The sequence below is a fragment of the Plasmopara halstedii genome, assembly GCF_900000015.1.
Source record: "Plasmopara halstedii genome assembly, contig: Scaffold_650, whole genome shotgun sequence".
In the NCBI taxonomy this organism is placed as follows: Eukaryota; Oomycota; class Peronosporomycetes; order Peronosporales; family Peronosporaceae; genus Plasmopara; species Plasmopara halstedii.
In genome coordinates this window covers 265,719-288,828 of record NW_020187567.1, presented here as the reverse complement: position 1 = coordinate 288,828, position 23,110 = coordinate 265,719, and the positions used below count along the sequence as shown (strand labels likewise).

General features: G+C 45.0%; 7 protein-coding genes across 7 annotated transcripts; 5 read left to right on the top strand and 2 right to left on the bottom strand.

Moving 5' to 3' along the window:
• Positions 1–2,297: 2,297 nt before the first annotated feature.
• Positions 2,298–2,880, top strand: PHALS_12718 (uncharacterized protein; the record flags this gene model as incomplete). Its single annotated transcript, XM_024728322.1, has 5 exons — positions 2,298–2,304; positions 2,364–2,419; positions 2,491–2,647; positions 2,710–2,802; positions 2,873–2,880. The coding sequence occupies 5 exons, from the start codon at positions 2,298–2,300 to the stop codon at positions 2,878–2,880; spliced, it is 321 nt and encodes a 106-aa protein (XP_024578811.1).
• Positions 2,879–3,914, bottom strand: PHALS_14627 (uncharacterized protein). Its single transcript, XM_036407526.1, has one exon. The coding sequence runs from the start codon at positions 3,858–3,860 to the stop codon at positions 3,624–3,626; it is 237 nt and encodes a 78-aa protein (XP_036263220.1). The 5' UTR covers positions 3,861–3,914; the 3' UTR covers positions 2,879–3,623.
• A 538-nt stretch (positions 3,915–4,452) lies between these two features.
• PHALS_12717 (uncharacterized protein) lies at positions 4,453–4,958 on the top strand (the record flags this gene model as incomplete). The annotated part of the gene is made up of 2 exons (XM_024728320.1): positions 4,453–4,497; positions 4,707–4,958. The coding sequence occupies 2 exons, from the start codon at positions 4,453–4,455 to the stop codon at positions 4,956–4,958; spliced, it is 297 nt and encodes a 98-aa protein (XP_024578809.1).
• A 4,477-nt stretch (positions 4,959–9,435) lies between these two features.
• On the top strand, positions 9,436–9,711 carry PHALS_12716 (uncharacterized protein; the record flags this gene model as incomplete). The annotated part of the gene is made up of 2 exons (XM_024728319.1): positions 9,436–9,545; positions 9,609–9,711. 2 exons carry the CDS (start codon positions 9,436–9,438, stop codon positions 9,709–9,711), a joined length of 213 nt encoding a protein of 70 aa, XP_024578808.1.
• Positions 9,712–10,099: 388 nt separating this feature from the next.
• Positions 10,100–10,405, bottom strand: PHALS_12715 (uncharacterized protein; the record flags this gene model as incomplete). Its single annotated transcript, XM_024728318.1, has 2 exons — positions 10,100–10,329; positions 10,390–10,405. The coding sequence occupies 2 exons, from the start codon at positions 10,403–10,405 to the stop codon at positions 10,100–10,102; spliced, it is 246 nt and encodes an 81-aa protein (XP_024578807.1).
• Positions 10,406–11,245: 840 nt separating this feature from the next.
• Positions 11,246–11,439, top strand: PHALS_12714 (uncharacterized protein; the record flags this gene model as incomplete). Its single annotated transcript, XM_024728317.1, has 2 exons — positions 11,246–11,305; positions 11,344–11,439. The coding sequence occupies 2 exons, from the start codon at positions 11,246–11,248 to the stop codon at positions 11,437–11,439; spliced, it is 156 nt and encodes a 51-aa protein (XP_024578806.1).
• Positions 11,440–21,274: 9,835 nt separating this feature from the next.
• Positions 21,275–22,969, top strand: PHALS_12713 (Cobalamin synthesis protein; the record flags this gene model as incomplete). The annotated part of the gene is made up of 1 exon (XM_024728316.1): positions 21,275–22,969. The coding sequence occupies one exon, from the start codon at positions 21,275–21,277 to the stop codon at positions 22,967–22,969; it is 1,695 nt and encodes a 564-aa protein (XP_024578805.1).
• Between the last annotated feature and the right edge of the window lie 141 nt (positions 22,970–23,110).

Below are 23,110 nucleotides of genomic sequence, written 5' to 3'. Positions count from 1 at the left end.
TTTGTGGCGCTTCCCTTGAGCTTCCACCACTTTCTTGTTTTCGGGATTTGTCAGTAAGAACCGCTTCATCTTAGGTGATGATCGGTAGAAACAATGGTACGGTAGTTCGAAAAGAACGAAAAATCACAATAACATTAAAAAGTGATGGGATTTATCCAAATTGTGATCTTTTTGAGAAGCAATCTTTTAGTTAACTACGGTATTTTTAAAAGAGGGAGTAATATTAAAGAATTGCATCTTGAAAAGTCGCTTGCATGTGAAAGAAATAGAAAACATGGCGATTCATCTCGATGATAAACTGATTGTCGCGGTAGAGTAATGGAGAGAGCATGGATGCTAATAGGCAGCTTGTTATTTCCGCTCAAGCGAACACTTACAGACGATGAAAAAAAAATTTGATGCTACGATCACAAATAGAAAAGCACTTAATGTAATTGGCAAAGGTTATGTTATTCTCACATACATTGTTCTCAACGTCGAATATGGACGCCGTCCACATTCCATGATTGCTAGGGGAGTTTGGTGTGCAAGAAAAACGCAACATTTCGCGGTGATTATTTGTCAGTGACTGTAACACAGGAAAAAAATGGATATCGCGTAAAAAATAATAATAGTTTTTGTGTGGCCTGCTAAACACCGAAAATCACTTTAAAAATAAGCTTTATGTATGCATGAAAGTGTCAATTTTACTTTTTAGAAATATAATAGCGCGTTTAATATTAGATAACAACGTGAGTAAAAGTTTGATTATTTAACAAAACAATAAATATAATTTAGTTTACTTGACAATTAATAATTACTATTTGAAGAACTTTACTTTCCCAAAGACAATATTAAAACAAAAATTTCTATTTATTATCTGAGAAATTAATAAAAATACCTTAAAACTTGGGAATGACACATGTCTAAGCAAATATTAAATGCCTCGTAAAAGCTGCAGCTAGTACACACCGATTTTATGAAGAAGATGAGAAAACGGAGCCGAGATCTGGGACATTGCAACCTCGAAAGCATGGAGCAACTCTCGGTGGTTGTCGATTTGTCGCCACACTCAAAAAAATCTTTTTCGTTTCGATCGACCCTCCCATCGGCACAGCTTGAGGGTGAAGATTGGGTCGCTCACATCCAGATAGAGCGTTTGGTGGGCCGGCGCATAAATTTAGGCCGTTAACAGTTTTGGTCAGCAGAAGGGCTACCCATAGTCTGAAATTCTTGAACGTCGGAGGTTTCGCTTCAAATAAGCTATCCGTGTGCCTTGGCCAATTACGACATGGGTCTCCCCAGACCTTAATCCCCTTTTGAGAAGAGGCATGGTCGCCCATCGTAACGCATTTCCTACACCTAAGTTGTTACTAAATATACATCTGTTACAGCTGCCTTATGGAGACAAGAAATGCTGTAAATCGCAGGAATTTAATGTGACGCGTATCAACTCAACGTCCGCGTCATGCTAAGTACTTTGCAGAATTATTTCATTAATCGATGCCTAAGCGAATGTGCACTTTGCAGAAGCCAGCTTGAAAGGCCCGGAATGATTGAGGTGATCTGTCCTTTTCATCATATGCGCGAATTAAGTGCGATTATAGAGGCAGTATCAATGTTAGCAGTATCAATGTTGGTACTTTGTGTCCGGTAGCCATCATTGAAATAGGCACCGTGATTCACATCGAGAACCATATGTTGGAAGCCAAAATATACCGATCGAGTATATTTGAAGTATGCAGTTGCTTTGTCCGTAAGATATATGGCGATAAAATCGATACGCAGCAAATGCTCTCGCAGAAACCTCATGTAGGCAACAACGCGATCCATGACGATATCGCTCGTGAAAACAACTAAGTGGTTTTGGTGGGACGGTAAGACGACAGCGCTAAATGAAGTTCTTAATTCAACGGTCAAAGGCGGTGGATGCACCTTTTATCGTGACCTCGTCGTTAATAACGATATAGGATCCGGGCCTCATGCCAGCCGACGCGCTTTTATGAGACCTTCTTCGTATTAGTGTCGAAATCGTCAAGATATAAGTGGTACGTCACGGTGAACAGCGACTTTTCGCCCTTCACTCACACGCCGCCGATGCTTATTGGCCGCTTTGAGACGTTTCGTGTACGTCGCCATTTCCCGATGGCCCAGCCATCTATGAGCACAAAGCGATCGACAGTGGTCCAACGTTTTTGGGATACATTTAGCACGTGTCCCAGACTACTGGGTAATCTCTTGTTTGCGCCACTTCAGGATGGCGTTACGGCGTTCCACATAAATATCAAGTCCCATGTTGATGAACATTTCAGTGGTGAATGGCCGGTAAAATCAAGCACCGTCGCTATAACGAGGCTCTAATATTTTCCACGATGATGTTCTAGGCTTGAATGAAGTTTACTCGGTTAAACCCGTCCAACAAGGCCAAAACTGGGATGACGTAGTTTAATTGTGGCACAGCAGGAGCTAAGGCGGTATATATATATTGTTGGCTAGCGGTGCCATTTTTAGATTAAAGAGCTGTCAGCCTTGAATGCTGCAGAGCTTCGTTTGAAGCGTTGGTGCATCATTAAAGTTACACTATTTCCACGATTAATTTGCGCTAATTTCTGGTGTATCGGGTCATGCTGTGTTTCTATGGCAAATCAGCTGAAGGCGAAATCAGGATGTGAGTTCTGGTACAGCTTCCAAGCGGTTCATACACATCGCTAAAAGTGTATCTTTTGCTAGCGAATAAGTCAATATCATCCGTGCATCAATCCGGAGGAGCGACAGCAGAAACTAGAAAGCCTTCTGGTCTTTATTTGAAGAGTGGTGTCAGCGGTATGTTCTTTGCCGGATCCGTTACAAATCCGTTCTTTTGCAATAACTCAAGATAGATTTTGTGTCCCAGGAGGTTGAATGACTGACCAATAAGGGGCAAGGTGGTACAGTTATTCAAAAATATCTGGTTTTAGAGACATAGTTGACTCGATGTGGTGCTATGCGAGGTCTGTGCGCTTTTTGTGCAGACTTCATTTGCGCATGAGAATCGATTTTTGCTCCTTTCTATATTCTACGAATGAAATCAAAAAGAGCTTTCAAGTGCCGTAAAGTTTACCGCGCGTTTGTTCCCATCTTTTTATGTAAGCAAGCTATGCCTCACTCCATAGTGGTAAGTGATTACACACGTGTAATGTGTGTCTAGAGCGAGAAAAATCATTTCATCATTCGTTTTGATGAAATTAAAATTAGCCATTCTAACGTGCACAAAAATCACTCACACTCTTCCAGCGTGCTCTAGATTATATGTAAAAGATTAGTCGCCCAGAAGTGATTATGCAGGAAGGGAAGGTGAAAAGGCTTCAAGCCCGGTGAACTAAAAAAGAATAACAGTTGTCCAGGGTATTATTCATCAATGCGGTCTCTATCGTTGATATCTACTTTTGATTCTCATGGCGGTCCAAATGGTGCCTTCCACCGTAAATTGCGACGCGAAATATCAAAAAAGAAGTTCTGCAAAGTCAATATCAAAGATAAAACGTTGCATATGTCTGAGTATTGTGTTGTTAGACATTACTCGGTTCGAACCGTCGGGCCGTCCGATATGCATTGTATCGAATTTAAACGCATGATTGGCTCACGAAGAGTGTAAAGAGATTTGGTCAGTAGCAATCGATGGCGCCAGCAGCCGCCATGAGTCTATACACGATTGCACGCTGAGTATAAACTACTGGTGCCTTTCTTTTTGTATCTACAGACAAATCCAATGTGGTAGGATCTGTGCTTCCTTTGTGTTTGCAGTAGCGACTCTTTGTGATCATGATTTGCTTTTTCCGAGTAATGGCTGTAACATTGCAGGCACATTTTAGTGACGAGACAAGTGCTTTAATCTCTTGCATATGATTCGTAAACAAGTAATACAGCTATACTGAAGCAATTCGATGCAATTCAACGAAATTCACATTGCTCGTTGCATAAATGTAGGTATTTATAGTGTATGGAATATCGGTATTTTATGAAGATGACGAACATCAATTTGAAAAGGTCCGCGGTACGAGTGAGCTTCTAGCCGCGCATCAGAGTAATATGATAATGCTTATGAGATATAGTAGATCATATACATTTTGTAACAATCTAAGAAAGCTTACCGTATATATAAACTTTTGCAGCAGTAGAGCAAACAAACGGTATTAATGCCTTTGAGACTCTCAGTTTCTCTTTGGGAAGAAACACGCGAGCTCGCCCCCGTGCGCTTAATAAGGGGGTCTGAGGCTAACTTTTTGTCTGCTCAAAGCGCATAAAATCCATGTTGCACTTGGCAGTCCTTGTATCAAATATCAAAACCGAGTCGTTGGAGGACGATTTCGCAAAGTATACCTTAATGAACACAAAATATACGACTACCTGTCCCTTAGACAAATGGACCAGCTTAACAATTTGTATGTATCTTGGATCTAGACGAGGTCAGGAAATCGCGGCTAAAGTACCGGGATGGGTGCTGCTCGAGTGGAAGCAATCGTCACTGTGAATTTACAGGTGAAATAAAGGCAGGGACGTCAAAAGTGAGCGTAGGGGAACGAAAAGATGAACCACACCGGGATGTCACTGATCTGAGACAGATATATCATTATTGGGATAAGAAACTTTACATATTGATTTATATATTGATTTTTCTCACCTTGCTCATGAAAAAACCACAGCGCGTCGAGCCTAAGAAGGGGCATTAATATAAGATACCTCGGTAGAAGAGAGACCCCAACGTGGAACAATTGGAAGCGTCAAATTTTGAGGATGTCTGGATCGTCAAGCTAGGCGCACCGGTGTTACTCAAGGTTCTTTTCTGCCGGTCAAATGAGGCGACAACGGATGGACTGCACGCAGGTGTTTGTAGTTCTAATCGTCACAATGACATCTGGCTACTTTTCGGAGGCGACTGCCATTCCCCTGTGTGGTCTCCGAAGTTGTGTAGCTCACGCCATGAAATTTATTTGCCCTAACTCGTCTGAAATGGCGGTGATTTTGTAATCATTACGAGTACATTTTACCTGTTGCTTTGCAAGCGCTATGCTGAGAAGATAGAAAGAAATCGCTCAGCTGCTGAACAAATTCGCAGCTCTTGTAAACATTTCATTTGCGGTATATATAACATTTACGTTTCGCGTGTTCCCTTCGCTCTCGGCTAAGAGGTCGAAATGCTCGAGGACTACGCAAGGAACGTGAGTAAACGACATGCCCCGTGGATGAATAGAGTTGAACTTTATGAAAAGCTGGGCTCTGTCGTGCCTCATGGGCGCTTGAGGTGACCCTATTGAAGCGAGGCTGACAGCTCGGGGTTGTTGGAAGTCGGTATTGATGTTCACGTCGTTGGGAAGCAGCGTAAGCTGTTGTTGGAATCAGTAGGGTCGTACAATTACGTACGCGCGAAAAATTGAAAGATAAAAGACAGTACGCGGAGGTATCGATTTCAATTAATATGGATGCAGTATTCGTGCGGCTAAAATGGAAGGCACAGGAGAGTCTCGAAGGTAATGTTAATTTTTTTCAAACGAAAATCAGAAACTTTGGCAGCGTGGAACACTATCTGGATCTGAGATACAATTTTACCCTTTTAATGGCGTGGCTGGAGCACCACATGCTATGGGTCGAATTGAGCTCATGTTATTGGATGCCGCTAATGAAGCATGTATTTTCTTATTCGGGCGCTGCAAGAAATGAATTTGACCAGAATAATCCGCTGGAATGGTTTTGTTGGGTACCTTGAGAAGAGCTCTGAAGTCATAACTGACAGTGGGTCAAGGTCTTAGGATCAGACGTATGACTGCATATCGAGGTGTTCAGAGCGAATTACTGCCGAGGCGAGGGCGAAATGCTTTATGTCGTAGACCCCGGATTTAATCTCTGTCGAAACAGTAATGTGATTAGTAGACCGTACAAAGCAATGAGGCATCACGGAGATGTACCATGGTTCTGAACGCGCCATTTTGGTGACCTCATTAGCTTGTAATTCTTTGCACATATTCTCGAGTGATACTTTTCACACAGAAAACGTCTGCCAGGGTAAGTGAGGAGGACTTATAACCCGTAGGCCCACCCCTGCCACTCCATTCACGAGTGAAAAAATGTAATTGGTGGAGCTCGGATCGTCATTTTTCAGGGCTATAGATGACATTGAGGGCACTCACAGAGTGCTTGGAACAAAGTGTGGGGCAGCCGCCTGTGAGAATATGATCGCTTTTATCTTTTCTTGAAGATGGCCAAGACATTGTGGCTCATCACGCGTGTTACCCCCGAAGAGGGAAGTGTCTCATAATATTGTGTCACACGGCATTGGTCCTTGCACAGGATCAGTGATACGCCATAAGAGCTTTTTATTGTGGGAAGCGGAAAACATGTTGGGTGTGCAATAGTAAATCACTCAACTCGGCGGTGTCTTTCTGTGTTTGAAGGCTATCGACACGTGGAGAATCGTATAGACTTACCATCAGCTGAATGCAGCCATAATTCGAGCACAAAAACGCCGATTCTAAGAGAACGTTTGCTGATACAAAGCAATGTTGGCTATACTTCGTTTGGTGATCTCAAACTGGTTATTGCATATGACCAATATCCAATAATAGAAAGCGATATCCTCTATGTTTACCTGAGCAGGATGCTCTGAGAGTGGCTAGTTACGCCATAGTGACTATCTAATGCCCTAGCGAACAATCGAGTTAGCCGTAGTCATTATGCCACATCGTGGTTATGCACAATTTTTTTTTCGCTATATTTGTCCATAGTTTTGCAGGCTAGTGAAAACCAGATATGGAATGTCAATGAAAACTGGCCAGAAGTTTTGGGTGTATACGCTCAAAGAAACAATTTTTATATGAACCAGTGTGTCGTAGTAGCCGCCAAACCTTTTTCTCTGGGTTGCTTTAACAGGAAGCAACGCTCGCTGCAGGTTCAAGAGACAATCGTAGATTAATCAGTGTTTATTCATCAGAAAGGTTTGAGAATGTGTCTTGGTCTGGTCCACTACTCGCAACATGTACAGTACAAACGATACCGCCATTGCCCGACTTCTCGACCATCTTTTTGGAAGAAGTTTAACAAGTCGGCATCTGAGGCTTAAAAAAGAAGGCCATATGTGCATCCAAATACTGATTTTTCCGAATCTTAATCTTTTATTCCATGTCGTGAGCGACACTTTAGTATTTCTAAAGGGCTATAGAGTCCATCCAAATGCCGATAGGACATGGAAGCGAGATTACGTTTGGGTCTCGCTAGCTTATAGCAGCTGCAAATATCAAAACAGTTATTTGCAATGAAGCTTGCCATCGTCAAGTTCAAATGCCCATCTATGAGCTTGTGATCCATACAGAGTTCGTGCCGTTGCGCATAGCGATGACAGCACCACAGGTTTCACAGAGATATCAAAGGGGTTATCACTTTTTACCCAGTATACCTAAGGCACGATGCAAAACGGGTTTGCTTAATTTGGTAGAGGATGTGCTTTCGCGTTGTCTCGGTTATGAGTTTGTGTATGTCATAATAGTGACTTTGCCAATTGATGAGGCGATACTTTCAGGGTACGGCTCAGATGCAATAGCTGAGAGTTATGGGAAGCAACAGATTTGAGAGCTCATATGGCGCCTGTCGAAGCGCGCATTTTTACGTCAGCCTTGCTAACCCATGTACTCAAGATTTTTGCATTCGCACTGACTCAAGTGTCAGTGTCACATCATCAAACAACACTTATATATTCCTGACTGAGGCACATAATATCCATTCGGGCAACCGCTTCAGAAGAGAATTGACGCACCGTTTTCTGAGCGCTACATTTTGGTTTTTCGACATGTACAAGTGAGGCTTCCTATGTGCGCGCTTGTGAAAATGCGTCATCTAATTAAGTTTCTTTCATATGCACCGGCGTCTTATGCCACTCTGCTGGTTCCAGCTTTTCGCTGACAGTCCGAAAGCATGGACTTTATTTTCGGGCTCCAATAGCTCTCGTCAAGTCGCCCCGGCATAGAGATCATAGTGGTTATATGAGACACAATGCTCATCTCGCTGCTATCAGCGACATGTGACTGGTGAAGGAAAATCCGAGTTACTCCTTGAACAAAGTATTATACCATTATGTCCTGCCAATTTCTGTATCAAATTAAGTCCGCGTTTTACAGACAAGCTTTGTCGAATGCTAACTAAGGTGCTTGGCATCAGATTGAATATGTCAACAGCTGACCAATTTTGAGTCGATCGTCAGACGGAATGGGTAAATTGCGTTGAAAGGTAACCGAAGGAAGCATTTGCGCAGTAAGACCGTAGTGCTGGGGCTAGTTGGTCCAACTCCTTGTGTTTGAGTAAAAAAGTTTTGAACATTCCTCTACGGGCTTAAACTCATTTCGAATTAACAATTTGATAACCTCCCGGTTCGTTTGACATGCTGGACTGAGTGAGGATGTCGATCAAAATCAACACACTGCAACATGACCAGCCTTCGCCGTTTTTTTGTTATTGTGTGTCGACATGGAGTTAATATGTCTTGTACCGAAGATAAATAAGCTGACTTTGCATCAAACAGCACCATTATGAAGGCGCTGGAAGTCTGTCGTTTCTGGCACGGCTTAAATGCTAAAGCTGGTTAAGTATAAATTTTGAAAATAGTAAATGCACCAGCGGATAAAAATTCAAAAAAATCGTTCTGGTGATTGTTGAGATTATTATAGCTCTCGATGCTCGGATGTTTGGCCTTTGTTGAGCTGACAAGAGGCTCAAGCTGAAAAAACTCATATTGAAGTATAACACTATCTACTAGCTTCTGTATTCAATGGGAATGATTCAAATTGGGGCCGTGATCCACATCAGTGCCGCAAGACGTACGTCCCACTCCCAAAATGGTTGAGTGATTCATTACAATTAAGTGCCGCAATCGTGCTCAATCAAAATGATAGTCTTCTTTGCGATATAAAGAAGTGAAGCATAGTATCATCGCGTGTTCGCCCAATTTTTGAGGATGGTAGTTACATATGTAGGATTCGCTAAGCATTATTACGAGCTCACAAGACAATTTGTCTTGTGATGCTAGACACGAAATTGTCAAATAAATTAAAAAAAGCGTTTGTGCGAGAAGTCTTTCTTTATACCAAATATTTTTTTCGATGTTCGTCCTTATTATGATTTATATGTTGGCAAAAAAATAATATTTCACCAAATATCTAATCTATATCCCACGAGTTGCTGTTAGCGAAGGGTTCACTACTGTTTTGAAAAGCTTGCTCTCCTTCGATTCTTATGTCTTTCATTGGTCGCGCTGCGATAGGTCGACAGCGAGCTACTAAAGCGTTGAATTGACGTAAATTTTACCTCGCAAAAGCCGCTGACATGAATAAAGTGTTGTGGTGCCTAATGCTTGCTTATATATCTAAAAATTGAATGCAAACCGCCTGACACGTGCCACAGTCATGGTGCGTTGATCCTAATTTTACGTACAGGATGGTGGTTCCGGCATTTGTTAAGCTGTCTGATACGTGGCATAGTCATGTGCGTCCTCCCAAATTTATGTACAGGATGGTGTTTCCGGCATTTACCGGTTGTCTTGTGCGGTAAGAAAAACAACGCGTATGAGGGATTGATTCAGTGATTTACACAAAGCGTGGAAATTCCAGGTCGTCCATAAGTCAGTGCGTGGACAGGCAAATCGTGGGCATAAACAAGACCGATGACGTGACATACCTTTTGAGTGACCAGGCACTCTTTATTGATCATTAAAAAATTGGGAAGGCAAACGCTACATCCATATACCAATTTGCTGTGTAAATGTCGACTCGCCAACATAGAGAAGCTTGACAATGCGCTGGACGAAGTTGGCATTATTGTAATCGAGTAGAAAAGCTGACTGTAAATATGAATAATCACAATTTTCAATTTTTTAGTCTTTTTACACCTCTCAGTATCCTCAGGGGGGGATAAATCTCCGCGCAAAGCACCTACAATCTATCATGGATTCGAACCCACGATAGTGATGCATGTCAAAGAAATCCCTTGTCGTATAAAATTTAACTCGAAACCAGGTCTGACTGTGAATGAGACATCTAATCACTAGGCCAAGCAAGAATATGATTATTCCCATTTTGGGGTCTGGTAGCCTACTTATTAATTAAGATGGTACTTTCACCGGGATATCCGTGACAATGCGAACAGCAATACTCAAATCAGACGTTGCGATCATTGCGTCGGCGACTGTATCCTGCCTTTTTCTAACCATGAGGCGATCATGAATAAAGTCTTCTAGTTGGAAAGGTGTCAAATAGATAGAGGGTGGCAACGGGTCAAATTGTTGATTTGCTTCACTTGAGGCTTGCTGTCGAATGCATTTAATTATGCCCTCTGGTTAAGCTAAAAATACAGAAACATCAGCTGGGATAAAGTTCTGCTGCAGCTGCAAACCAGAAAATTCTATCATAATATTGACCCAGTGAGTAATTCGTTGTCTTAGAATTTTAGTATAGGTAGGCATTGAATAGCTGATGTCATTCTGGCTACACTTCGCAGTAATTGCGGTGATTTCATCTTGATGTGATTTTGTGTATCCCGCAAGATGTGCGAACATATAGCTGAGATTCAAGACAAACAAATGCAACACAACTGAGACGGAACATACGAATATGTTGTAGGAACGATAAGGCTTACTGGATGCAAATATTCTAGCGGTACAACCAGTATCTGCCGACTAAAGGACTAAGCTGTGATCGCGGTCAATGTAAAGAAGAAGTTGAGTTATACACTGAATTTTCAAGGAGAATGCAGGTGCATCCAGTGCTCAAAGCCAGATCAGGATCTCGCTCATAAAAGCCAGTCCAATGTGAAGTGCTCTGGTGCAGACGGAGGAAGGTCTCTGTCATTCCCTTAATATAAGATTCTCTCAGTCTTAAGTGGCGACACGGTGCTAAAGCGGAAAGAATCTCACCAGCTTGATTCTGCTACCACCCAATAAATTCTTTTTTTTCTGATCAGCTTGACTGATATCCATCGGACGTCGCGCACTCATAGAGCTCCCACTTTCGTATATTATGTAGGTCCCTTGCGGCTCGGAAGCGACAATTTGCATTCTATGCGATACTCATTGCTTCCACAAAGTAAGAACGGTGGAAATGAAAGCTGAATTTGAGCTGAATACCCCAATCGTTAGCGTTTCTGGAAGAGTCAGTTTTGCATTCATCATCTCAACCTCATATAATAGCCCACTAACTCTTGCGTCCCTAGACGGGTAGACAAGTTAAAAAACGCACACGGAAAGACGGCTATGGCGGTGCGAGCACCCGCAACAACTGTTGTTTCGACTGAAAAATCTCTGACTACAGAGGTATCGCATGTAATAGCTCATTGTTGCGCGGCCGATAGGCTTGCAAATTGACAGATGAAAGCGCTGCTGCTCTATCTGCAGCATTGCCAAATGTAAAACTTACTCAACTTTGCGAACTTTATGATAGGATTTAACAATGCCTAAACCATACGCTTAGCATAGTTGGTCTCGCGGTGAGAGCCAGTTGGATCTCCACCAATACCTAATCAAAGACGCTCCAGGATGTGTCTCGCCAGCGCATTCTCATAGCTGGTAAGCGCCTTTATGCCATCGTTCATCGGTACCAAATCTTGGATCACCAAATGTTTCTGCTAGGACAACTCAAAGTATGAGTTTTAAGCTGCCCCAAAAGATAGATAGTCGAGTAACTCGTGTGTTGCTAAATCTACTATGACTCGGTCGTCAAATTGACAGCAAATGCTTTCAGCGACTAGGTTGCCATGCACCTTGCACTTTTGTCGAAGAATCATGGACTCAATGATCGCGATAATATACGCACAGAGAATGTTTTTTTACAATATACCAAAGAGCGGAACCGAGCACTTCATACCAAGTTTGCTTATCTTTTTCGGCAGCGACACATACTTCGAATTAAGTTTAATCAAACCAGATATATTTTGTTCAATTAAATATCCTACGTATTGCACCAGGTAAGGATAATTGCAGCGGGCCTGCCGTAGCTCTTTGCTTAGAGGAAGCTTAGCTAAGGTCTCCATCCTTACGCTCTTTACAAGAGCCAGGACAAGTGCAGCAAATCGCAATTCGCCACCTCCAAGACTACCCCAAAACTCTTAACCAAGGCAAATTAACTCTTTTATTCAAAATTGAGCCTGTATTTTAATGTTTTAGATGCGGCAGAGCCGCCAATATCTAAAGTCTTGGGTTTTTCTCAATAATATAGTAATGTAGTAATACCTGATTAATATAGTAGAAGTTTATATCCATTACTACTGGCAATCCTGCCACGTAGTGGTTTCTTGTTACGGCGTAGCCACACTACTGTATGATTACACCAATGTGTGTAATCCACACCTATGTACGGTCATACCATATTGTGGGACCAGCCCTTCCATACAAGGGTACATCTAACCCCGAGATACTCTCTTCAGTCAAATTGGTGAATATCCTTAGTTCACGTTTAACAGTCGCCTCATACGAGGCTCGCGTCACCGTTATGTTCTTAAGTACAACCTTAAACAGACTCCGCTATATGAGCCCTGTGTCCATGACACGCGAAACACCTAGCCTAGCTGGTTCCTCCTTCTTTTACTTTTGCACAGGGTGCATCTCCGGACAGTACGTCCGCGACTTCACGGAAAGCACATCCCGAGCCCTCGGCATCCGGGAGATACACACCGCGCCCACCCCGGGCGACGGATTTCCTTGCCAAGGAACTGGAGGAAATCGACTACGAGTCGGATACTTCTTTCTTAGCATAGATAACGAGGAAGATGAAGCGCGCAACAGCGCAACATGAGCCCAGCTCAAATCTTGCCCGCACCATTTCCGTTCCCCGAACTCTCGGTTTCCGAAGCAAGTAGTAGTGTTAACAATCGCCTCGACGAGGCACAGGGGCAGCAAATGGAGGCTGCCCACAGGGCAGTTCTTATGCGCACGTTTCGCGTTCGGTCTTACACCCTCTTGTGTAGTACGGCATCCGCTCTGCGAACCCTATTACTGAAGCGAAAGTCGCGATCACTCGATCGTTAGGCGTCTACGTTGTCGGGCCCGCGGCCACTACACAAGCTGAGTTTATTCTCTTCTTGAGCTGGATGAGATCTCTATCGAAGGGTTTGGCGGTGCCTTGAAGGCAGGCAATTTGGACGAGGTGGTCATCATGGGACCCAACGAGGAGATTAACTCGTTGGATGAAGGTATCATGATGAAGGTATCCTGGAGGACACTGAGTGGGTGCTGAACGCACCAAATGGATCGTCGCTCCTGAGGATCCCTTGGTTCTGTAAAATTTTTGGCAAAGAAATTTTGAGACGTCGTTTCCAAAGACCCGCCGTCGGACTCACTCTCAGACCGAGGTGCGTCATGAGATTGACCAGATTCCGGGACCAAATACAGCGTAACATCCCAATGGCCCCTGCCCAAAAAGCAGTGTGACGTCATTGACGCCTTTTTTCGTGCAAAGCACGTTGCAGGAATGGTGCGTGAGAGCAATCTCCCCATTTGACACCCATATTTTGTATCCGGAAGCCAAACGACAAGTGGCGTATCGTTCACGCTTATAATAAGCTAACCGCTGCCATCATTCCGGCATAGACTTCGATTCCTATAAAGGGTGTTCTCCAGAACAACTTTGTTGGCTGTGCAAGGCACAGCGTACTCGACTCGATCGATGGTAATTACCGATTGCTCATGAGAGCGAGTGATATTACGCTGACAGCGGTGAGTAATTTGAGCGGTATGCTCTGGGAGTGGCTGATGACGCCCCAAGGGCTGTCAAATGCACCAGCAACATGAAATCGTCGTGTGACGCAATTGTTCAGGCCCCACCGAGAGTATGCACAGACATACTTCGACGACAGCTTCGTCCACAGTCGTGCGGTGCACGGGAGGGCAGATGAGGAAAACCACATCATCCATTTGAGAGCGGTGCTCGATGAAATAAGCTGTATGCTAATGCCGATAAGTGCATTTTCGGCGCAGAAGAATTTTCTTTTCCAGGGTGCTTGATTAGAAAGCGTAAGATTAAGGCCATTGTGAGCTGACCGATTTTAAGGAACCAAAAGAATTTGCGCAACTGGCTTGGCCTCGCCAACTACTTGCACAAGTATCGCGCGAATTATGCGGAAATGACACGGCTATTGTCAAATCTCCTTGAGAAGGATGCGGAATGATGTTGGGACACCGAGCATCGGGAGGATTCTGACAGGGTCGACGACAGTCTCCTTCATGCACCAATTCTGGCGTTGCCAGATCCCGATCATCCTTTCAGTTTCGTCGATTACGCTTCGGACTTTGTCATCGGCTGTGCACTGCAAGCAGATGCCAAGGGGCGAGATCGGGTTATCGCGTTAGAATCTCGCGAGCTTAAAGCTTCGGAGAGAAGCTACCCATTCCACGTCAAGATATTACTTGCGATGAAGTATGCACTTGTCAAGTTCAGGGCCTAACTCAGAAACGTTTGTGATCTACACAGATCATGCGTCATTACGCACTGCGACTCAGTCGCCTGACCTCTCGCAGAGGATGGCCGGAGGGCTCTCATTCTTTGCAAAATATAACTTCGATGTGAAGTATGAGCCAGGAAAGCAGAATGCTTTGGCTGATGCGCTGACACGCTCGCCAGACTATTAGCTTCCTCATACCACGACGTTGACGTCGTCAGTGGCGAATTGGATCCGCGCTTGATACGCGGATGAAAGTATGTATGTAGCGCTGCCACAGGCTTTTGGGAGCAAGAAGTCTGAAAACTCGGACAAGAATCTGTCAGCGCGTTCAAGCGCACAGTAACACCGATATTTGTTTAATAACGGGCTGCTTTATTATAGCACTGATTCGACAGATACGCCACGAATTGAGGTTTCTCACGACGAGAAATTTGAAATATCGTATAATCTAAGAGTCCCACGACACCCCACTCAGTGGTCTTCTCGGTCGTGAGACGACGTACAGCTCGGTGAGTTACCACTATTGGTTACCCAAGCTTTACAAATGGACGAAAACAAATGTGCGTACGTGTGAAACGTGTCAGAGGGCGAGTTCTCTCCGAATGCGGCGGCGCCCGTGGCTAGTTTACCGGTACCCTCCGGATGTTGGTAGTCCATAAGTATGGACTTCGTGTTTGGCCTACCGAAGGACTCCGCGAGCAACACGGGTCCGGAGGTCTTTGTAGACCGTTTGAGCAAGATGGCTCATCTTGATGCAGTGTCGGACACCATCAATGGTGTGGGTACAGCGACGCTGTTTGTGGATCGTGTCTTTCGACAATATGGACTCCCGGTGTCAATGTTCTCTGATAGAGACCCGCGTTTCACTGGGACGTTTTGGTTTACAATCTTCAAGGTGTTGGGCGTCGAATTGACTATGTCAACAGCTGACCTACCTTAGACATTTGGTCAGACTGAGCACGTGAATCGCGTCGTTGAAGACGTTCTTCGCAGCCTTTGCGCTGAGACGTTGAAGTGCTAGAGCGCTATGATGCCACTCGTAGACTTTGATCTGAACAATGTGGTGCACTAATTTATCGGCTGTACGCCTTTCTACGTAAAAGGGCTTATTAATCCTCGCGTCCCCCTGACGCCGCCATCTCATGGCTCTCGGCTTGGTAAAGGAGGAGTGGCTGAGCGGCTTGCTGATGTCGAGTGTCTTACGACACATTCGCGATGCGATGGCAGAAAGCTAAGACATGCAGAAAGAATATGCAGATGGAAGAAGCAGAAGAAATGTTGGAGACTTTGAGGTTGGAATCCTGGTCATATTAAATGCTTAAAATCTCTCTACATGTACAGTCTCTGCTGTCTTCAAGACAAAGCTCCGTCCAAGGTTTATTGGACCTCTTAAGGTTGTGGCCAAGCGAGGCCTTGCGTATACGCTGAACCTTCCGAGAAGAATGCGCATTAACCTGGTGTTTTATGTGGGCTTGCTTATGCCGTACTAGTTTCCGGCGCAAATGAACATGAAAGCGTTGGCGCTGTGGCGGTGGCCAAAGGCGCTCGGCTACCCAGAAGCTGAACCACTAACTATTTCTGAGCAGGGTGTGCAGTATTTCTCGATTTCAACGGCGCAAGGCGCTCACTGTCGCACGAAGTGACGTATTCGTCTGGATGGTTAGGAGCGGCTCTGACAGAGCACGGTTATCCCCAACGTGAAGCAGTCGGTGCACAAAGTGCATCATGCTCTTGTAATTTTTCGCACAGCGGTAGGCGACCTCGGCAAAATGCTCGGTAGAATGCCGATGACGGCAGACCTTATCCTATAACGCTCGAAGAGCATCGCGAGTCACCGAGCGGCGGTAGACCAAATCGTCATCGACCGCCGCTGACGCTTCTCGATGAGAATGGTGGCGTCAACTACCACGTGGAACGCCTTGCATGTCGACGTCGTCGACGGGGTTCAGCGCGATATCTTGTGAAGTGGCGGGGATACCCAAACTCCGAGAACTCTTAGGATTTTGAAGTGCCACTTCGGCAAGATTGCCCAGACGTCGTAGACGCTTATGATCAAAAGAATCATGACCTTCGCGTCATCTTGGCCACTTCCTTATGGCTTCGCTGTAAGGTAGACAGCGAAGAAAGTTTCCGATGCCGCTGCACCCATCGTTCAAAAGCTCCTAATTATCTGCAGCGGTTTCGCCAGGGGCTAGCACCACAGATATAGTCCGCATTGCGAGTACAGGAGCGCCTCCTTCATGGGCCGGAAGTCGAGCGTGGTACCTTTCCATCGGGATTTTTTGTGGTACAAAAAAACGAGCTCGGAGAGCTTTCCGCCGCGGGAATAGCCTCGAGGATGACTTTGCCGTCTTCCTCTTTTGTCATACCGTTGACAAGGGTATATAGCTGTGCGCAAACGTCTACGGTAGACAAAATCTGGGGTCAGGGTCAACGCTCTGCGTCTTGCAGATATTATACGGCTTCGCCGTCTCCTCTTTATATTTTTTCCGTTTCATCGGGACCAGTAAGAATACGCTCTCTGCGTCGTCCAGTATCCCCACTCCCTGCTATATTGAAGCCTTGATGTTATCAGCAACATTGTTTCCGCAGTCTTTGTTCAGTGAATAACGTGCCACTCCACGCGCATCAGAAGGGCCTTGCCCTTGATGCCTCGGATCTCGTTTGACCATGCGATTCTTGGCACGCAGCAACTGCTTCGTACCGTCAGCAGTGCTCAGTGGGTTACGTGCACCCCCGCGTTTAGCCCGCGAGCCACACTCGGGACTCTTGTCCAATACACCTTTGGTGTTTGTCAACTCGGATACTTCGATAGCCGGCACGTTGACCGTCCCGGTCCGGTGACCGCGCCAATAGCGCTTCTGCTGCCCAGCAGAGGTGGGCTCATGAATAACCAAAACTCCACCGGGAGACGTACGCTGAGCGCCCAAGGTCTTTGACATCCAATCAATACAAGACTCATGGTGTGCTAATCATGCCATACCAAGAATAAGGTCATACCTTGCATCCAAGTCTAAGACTAGGCAAGGGTCCACGCTATCAAAATCAAGAAACTTGACAGCGAGGTTCACAGGAACCCTCGGCTCAGTGACACAAGTCCCCGTTGCTAAGCGAACAATGACGGTGGCACTCAACCGCGCTTCCAGCGCCTCAGCGGACAACTGACGTCCTTCAATCTTGCAGCGTCGAGCATAATTGCCCGACGCCCCGGAATCGATAAGGATCTTCCATGGCTTTTCAAAGCTTTTCACGGCAGCTTTTACGAACAGCAATCCCGGCTTGCACACAAGTTCCGTAATCAAGAGCACAAAGCTTTTCAAGGCTCGGCCCCGCTGCCCTCTACCTCTTTGAGGCTCAACAGAACTCAGTTCTTCTCCGGTACGGCGCCCCGCGCCTACTGATTTTTCTCATTTCCTCGCGACAAATCAGACTGGTTAGAAGCGAAATGTCGACCAACCTTTACGCGCCTTGCACAGGGGGCAGCCAGTCCGAAGGTGACGAGTGTCCCAACAGACAAAACACCGTATTTAAACGCTGCTCGGCAGCTCGGAACTCTCCCTCCTCTTTCTCAGCATAGCTGAGATCCATTGGCTTAGGTCCGCTCGACGAGCTCTGACGGTGTGCATTCCAAACATTTCGTGCTTAAAACTGAATTCGGCATTCAATACCACAATCACTGCTTCTTCAGTTGAAATTGAATGCACACGTAAGACTTTTTATTTGACCACACCAACGCGGGGGCTCTCTATAAAAAAGGTCACTGCGACCAACTCGAGGAGAGGATCGGCTACCATCCCGGCAATAAGAGTACGCAGCGTTTGGACAAAGTCAATCAATTCCTTCTTCCCCTGTCGGGCGTCAGGAAAATGCGACCGTACGCGATCTGCCTGGTCAGGCAGCGAGAAAACTCGCAAAAGCTGCAGCTTCAGCTCCGCGCAGGGGGTGGACGCCGCTTCAACCGAAGTACCGCACGTCAATGCATATTCTTGCACTCGGCCCCCGAGCTTGGAGATAGCTCGCGCCACGCGCTGTTGCTCGTTTTGGAGCATGGCGGATGTCATAGTCATCTTGACCTTTCTCACCCATACCAGGAGATTCCCTCCATCCTTACCCTCGAAGGTCTTAACGCTCATCATGAGCGGCCTGGGACAGGAGGAATCTTCCGTTGCCGACGGTGGCGTCATGGTCGCAGTCGATGCTGACAGCTTCTGCTGTGAGTGCTCTAGCACAAAATTTTCATAGTTTGAAACAGCCTCTAGGCGGGCGCTTATCGCCTCGGGTCCTTTCGAAACAAGATACCCCACGCCCTCAGGGCCGAACAGGGACATCAGCTTATCAAACCCGTCCTGCATGCCCTGGGGCAGAAAGGAGTATTCCTCCATCCTCACAGAGGATCAATCGTAACGACTCAGGCGTAAATCGACTATGAGTGCTACCAAGTGCGGCAGGGCTGCCGCAGCTCTTTGATTAGAGGAAGCTAAGCTAATGTCATTGACTCTATGTCCTTTACAACAACCAGTGCGAGTGTAGCGGATCGCAATCCACAACCTCGAAGAGTATCCCAAAACGTTAACCAAGGCAAATCAACTCTTCTGTTCAAAATTGAAGCTCTATTTAATTGTTTTAAGTTGCGCTAGAGCCGCCAACATCTAAAATCTTAGCTTTTTTAATTAATATAGTAAAACCTAATCAATATTCATTACTACTGGTAATCGTGGCTTCTTATTACGGTGTAGCCACACCACTGTGTGATCACACCAACTTGTGTAATCCACACTTATGCACGGTACACACCATCGACATTTCATACAGTGCACGTGTAGCCCCATTACAATAATAGCCCACGCGTTCCGCGGATACCTCATTGACAGAGTTCCATCGTCTTCATCAGTGCCACATCTTCAGCAGTTCCGAGAAGTATTGTCACAAGGCAAGTACTGTATTCTTTCGCACATGTTTAATACAATTTTACCAATTACAGTACGATACCATTGTACGAGATTCAAATTTGACTTGGAGTAATTATGAATATTCACGGGTATCAGAATATCTGTATTTTTGAAGACTGTGGAACTTTGAAAAAGGGTTGTGAGGAACACATGGGATGCTAGCCGCACGTTATAAGCCTGACAGTTTATTATGAAAGATAAGAAACGAATACATTTAGCATCTGTCTTAAACTATGTACTCTTGAAATACCAGAGCGAATTTGCTACTTTAAAGGCTCGCCATTCCGCTTCAGGAGCACATGAGTATAACATCTTTGAGTTCGCTAATGTGAATTCAAAGAGTCAAAGTAGCAAACTTATACAAAGTGCACATGATTATGGCACTTTAAGTCCGAGCGTCAATAGTGTGATGTGTATGCACACCATCATACGGTACATACCCTGGCTTATAAAAGGTGTGTCTGTCAGCTCAACATAATAGGACACGTATCCTCTCTCAGCTTATTGAGGAATTCGCTAGCTCCTAGCCTTTCAACCAAGCAAATTCGATGAAACTTGCAGCTACACAGCTCAAAATAATATCGTAACGCAATCTGGCGTTATTTTTCGCGGACAATTAGACTAACAATCTAGACAGTTTGCAAGCTTCGCGTATTTGAAATTGTCTGCAGCAACAAATTCTCATCACAGCCGAGTATCAAAGAGTGTCAAACTGCTAAGGTAGTTGATTTATTAGTCCTGTCATCTTGATGATCGCACAAATCAATCTCCAGAGTAATTTCTGTCGCAATTGCAAATCTACGAATCATTTGATATGTATCCCTCTTGTTCTAAAAGCAAATCAACTCTACAGCAAATGGTTGCGTATCCGAAAATATGTTACTCCTAATCCAGCGCAAACCACGCGTACGAAGTTGTATTCATGTGCAAGCAGCTTGGCGTGACGAACTCGCTTGTTTTCAGGTCAAACCTTCGATATGATAGTATGACTTTGCGGTAGTTTTGCAATACAACGTAAACAAATTATCTTGGGATTGCTGGATACAGCAAATGCCTAAAAGATTTGATGAATGCTACAACAACTAAGCTGTTGGCTAATATACGACAGTGAGTCGTCCATAGTCATTTCCGACGGCGACCGCAGACCGAGCATCGCCGCCGGAATAAACATCGTCGTCGGAGATGCCTCTACAAAATAACAGCAACATGAGTTTTTCAGCATGAATCCTGACCAACTATTTGATTGTCCGACAAGGGAATCCATGTCAAAACAGAAAAAGGTTTGCAATTCATTTATCACATCTGTTGATTTTCTAAAGTGCAAAGTTTAACGATGTCAAATGAAGCGGCAGCCATGACGTTGCTAGTTAGGTAGACTATTTTGACTGATTACAATGAACTGAGCTTCAAAAATACAGTGTTTTCCTCACTTTTCTGGCAACATGATACAGTTGCATTTAATTCAACAACATTCCGGAGGTCCACCCAGATCTCTATATAATCATTGCTCGACGTTGCTCGTGTTGTCAAGATTCTCACAATGCTGATATCGTATCCTAAAAGTTCTGTCTTCGAAGTCTTCATGTACTTCAAAACAATCGATAAGTCATTAACTCGTCGCACATGTATGGGCCAGATAAATTTGTCCTGTTGACATCCATATCACTCTTTTGAAACAGCACAAAATTGTCAACAAAAGGTCACGTGTTTTTGTTCCAGTGATCTGATGACAATCCCATTTTGGCCGACGGCGAGAACTCAACAAATACCGTCGGAAAAGTGCCCAACCATGGACCAGCTCGTATCAATTCTATCATCGCTGTCGCAGCGTCGAATGTAAGGTTTTATCAATGTTCATTTTCCAATTTGCCGCGGAGAAAACAATATCATCGATTGCTATGGCTGGTGCAGTTTCGGATTCTCCAACCAACAAACGACCGCTTATGACGGAGACAGCGACGAAAGAAGGTAAACGTATCCCAGTGACCCTGCTTTCGGGATTCCTGGGAAGTGGCAAGACTACTTTACTGCAACACATCCTTAAGAACAAAGACCATGCTTTGCGCGTGGCGGTTATCGTCAATGATATGGGAGAGCTTAACATCGATGCCAATCTCGTGGCTTCCACTGGTGTTCTTCAACGCGAGGAGCAGCTTGTACGCCTTGAAAATGGATGTATCTGTTGTACTCTTCGCGTCGACCTGCTTGAACAGATTGCTCGCATCGCACAACAAGGTGAAGTTGATTATATAGTGATCGAGAGTTCTGGAATCAGTGAACCTATGCAAGTAGCCGAGACGTTTGAGTTTGAGCTACCTGAAGGCGCTGAGGAAGAAGTGAAGGTCCAATCGTCAGTACCTTCAAACAGTTCAAAGCGTTCTCGTACAGAATCTGGAACGTCGTCGGATAACGATACCGGTGCTATCAGTTCCTTGCCCTCGGCCTCGGCAGGAATTCGAACCGTTCAGCTTGATGAGCTACTTGTGCGTAACGGTGAGACATTACCCCTGCTACGAGATATTGCGCTACTCGACACGTGCGTGACGGTTGTAGATGCTGCTACTTTTTTTCACGTTTTCGATGACCCGCGTATGCTAGCCGACGTTGAGGCGAACCGCAGTCAGCTTCCTGAGGGTGATACACGTACGATCACTGACCTATTGATCGATCAAATCGAATTTGCAGACATCATCTTGCTCAATAAGACTGACTTGGTTTCTTCAAAAGACTTGGAAGCGATTGAAAAGGTCTTGCGTCGTCTTAACTCGTACGCTAAAATTGAGCGCACGATCAAAGGCCGAGTGAACCCCAAAATGATAATTGGCACTGATCTCTTTTCGTTCGAGCGCGCGTCTCAACAAACGGGTTGGCTCGAGTCACTTTCAATTCCACACACACCTGAGACCGTTGAGTACGGCATTGGGTCTTTCTTGTATAAAGCTTCACGTCCGTTCCATCCTGCTCGGTTGACCGGTATTATACAGGATGAGTTTGTTATTGTCGAGTCTCCAACGCTTCCTCCCTTTCCTTCTGACGACGATGATAGTCATGACCATGACCAGAACGAAGCCGAAGAGGAGGAGGGCGAGACTGCCGACGCGGAGGCAGATGAAGAAATGAATCCTGAAGAAGATGGTGAACCTCTTGATAAGCAAGAAATTGCTAAACGCTTGGAAACAAAGCAAAACGGCTTATTTAAAAACCTATTGCGAAGCAAAGGCGTGTTTTGGCTCGGAACTCGACCATACAATTACGCAACGTGGTCGCAGGCAGGTTTGTACATCACCTTGTCAAACGGCGGTATGTGGATATCTGCTATTCCCGAGGATGAACGTACGCGTACGATGAAGGAATTGCCTAACTACAATGAGCTCATGGCGCGTGAGTTTGGTGATCGCGCTCAAGAACTTGTGTTCATTGGTCGATTTTCACAAGAAGATGATGAGATTGCCAAGATCCGCGCAGCACTAGACTCCTGCTTACTAACAGATGAAGAAATGAAACAGTACCAGGCTAAAGATTTTGAGGAGTGGGAAGATCCTTTCGAACCATGGGAGTACTACACTTTCGAAGACGAAGATGTTTCTAAGTAAAAATTAACATAACGTTTGTTTAGTTTCTAGATGTTCGATTGGTCTCGAAACTTTATATTACTGCAAAATGACAAATGCTACCGCCACAAATTGCTAGTAATCGAGCATTCGTCTTGGAATTACGACTCTTTCGTGATCATC

Coding starts and splice junctions, on each gene's coding strand:
- PHALS_14627 (XM_036407526.1), bottom strand. CDS start 3,860: ATGCAAGAGATTAAAGCACTTGTCTCGTCACTAAAATGTGCCTGCAAT.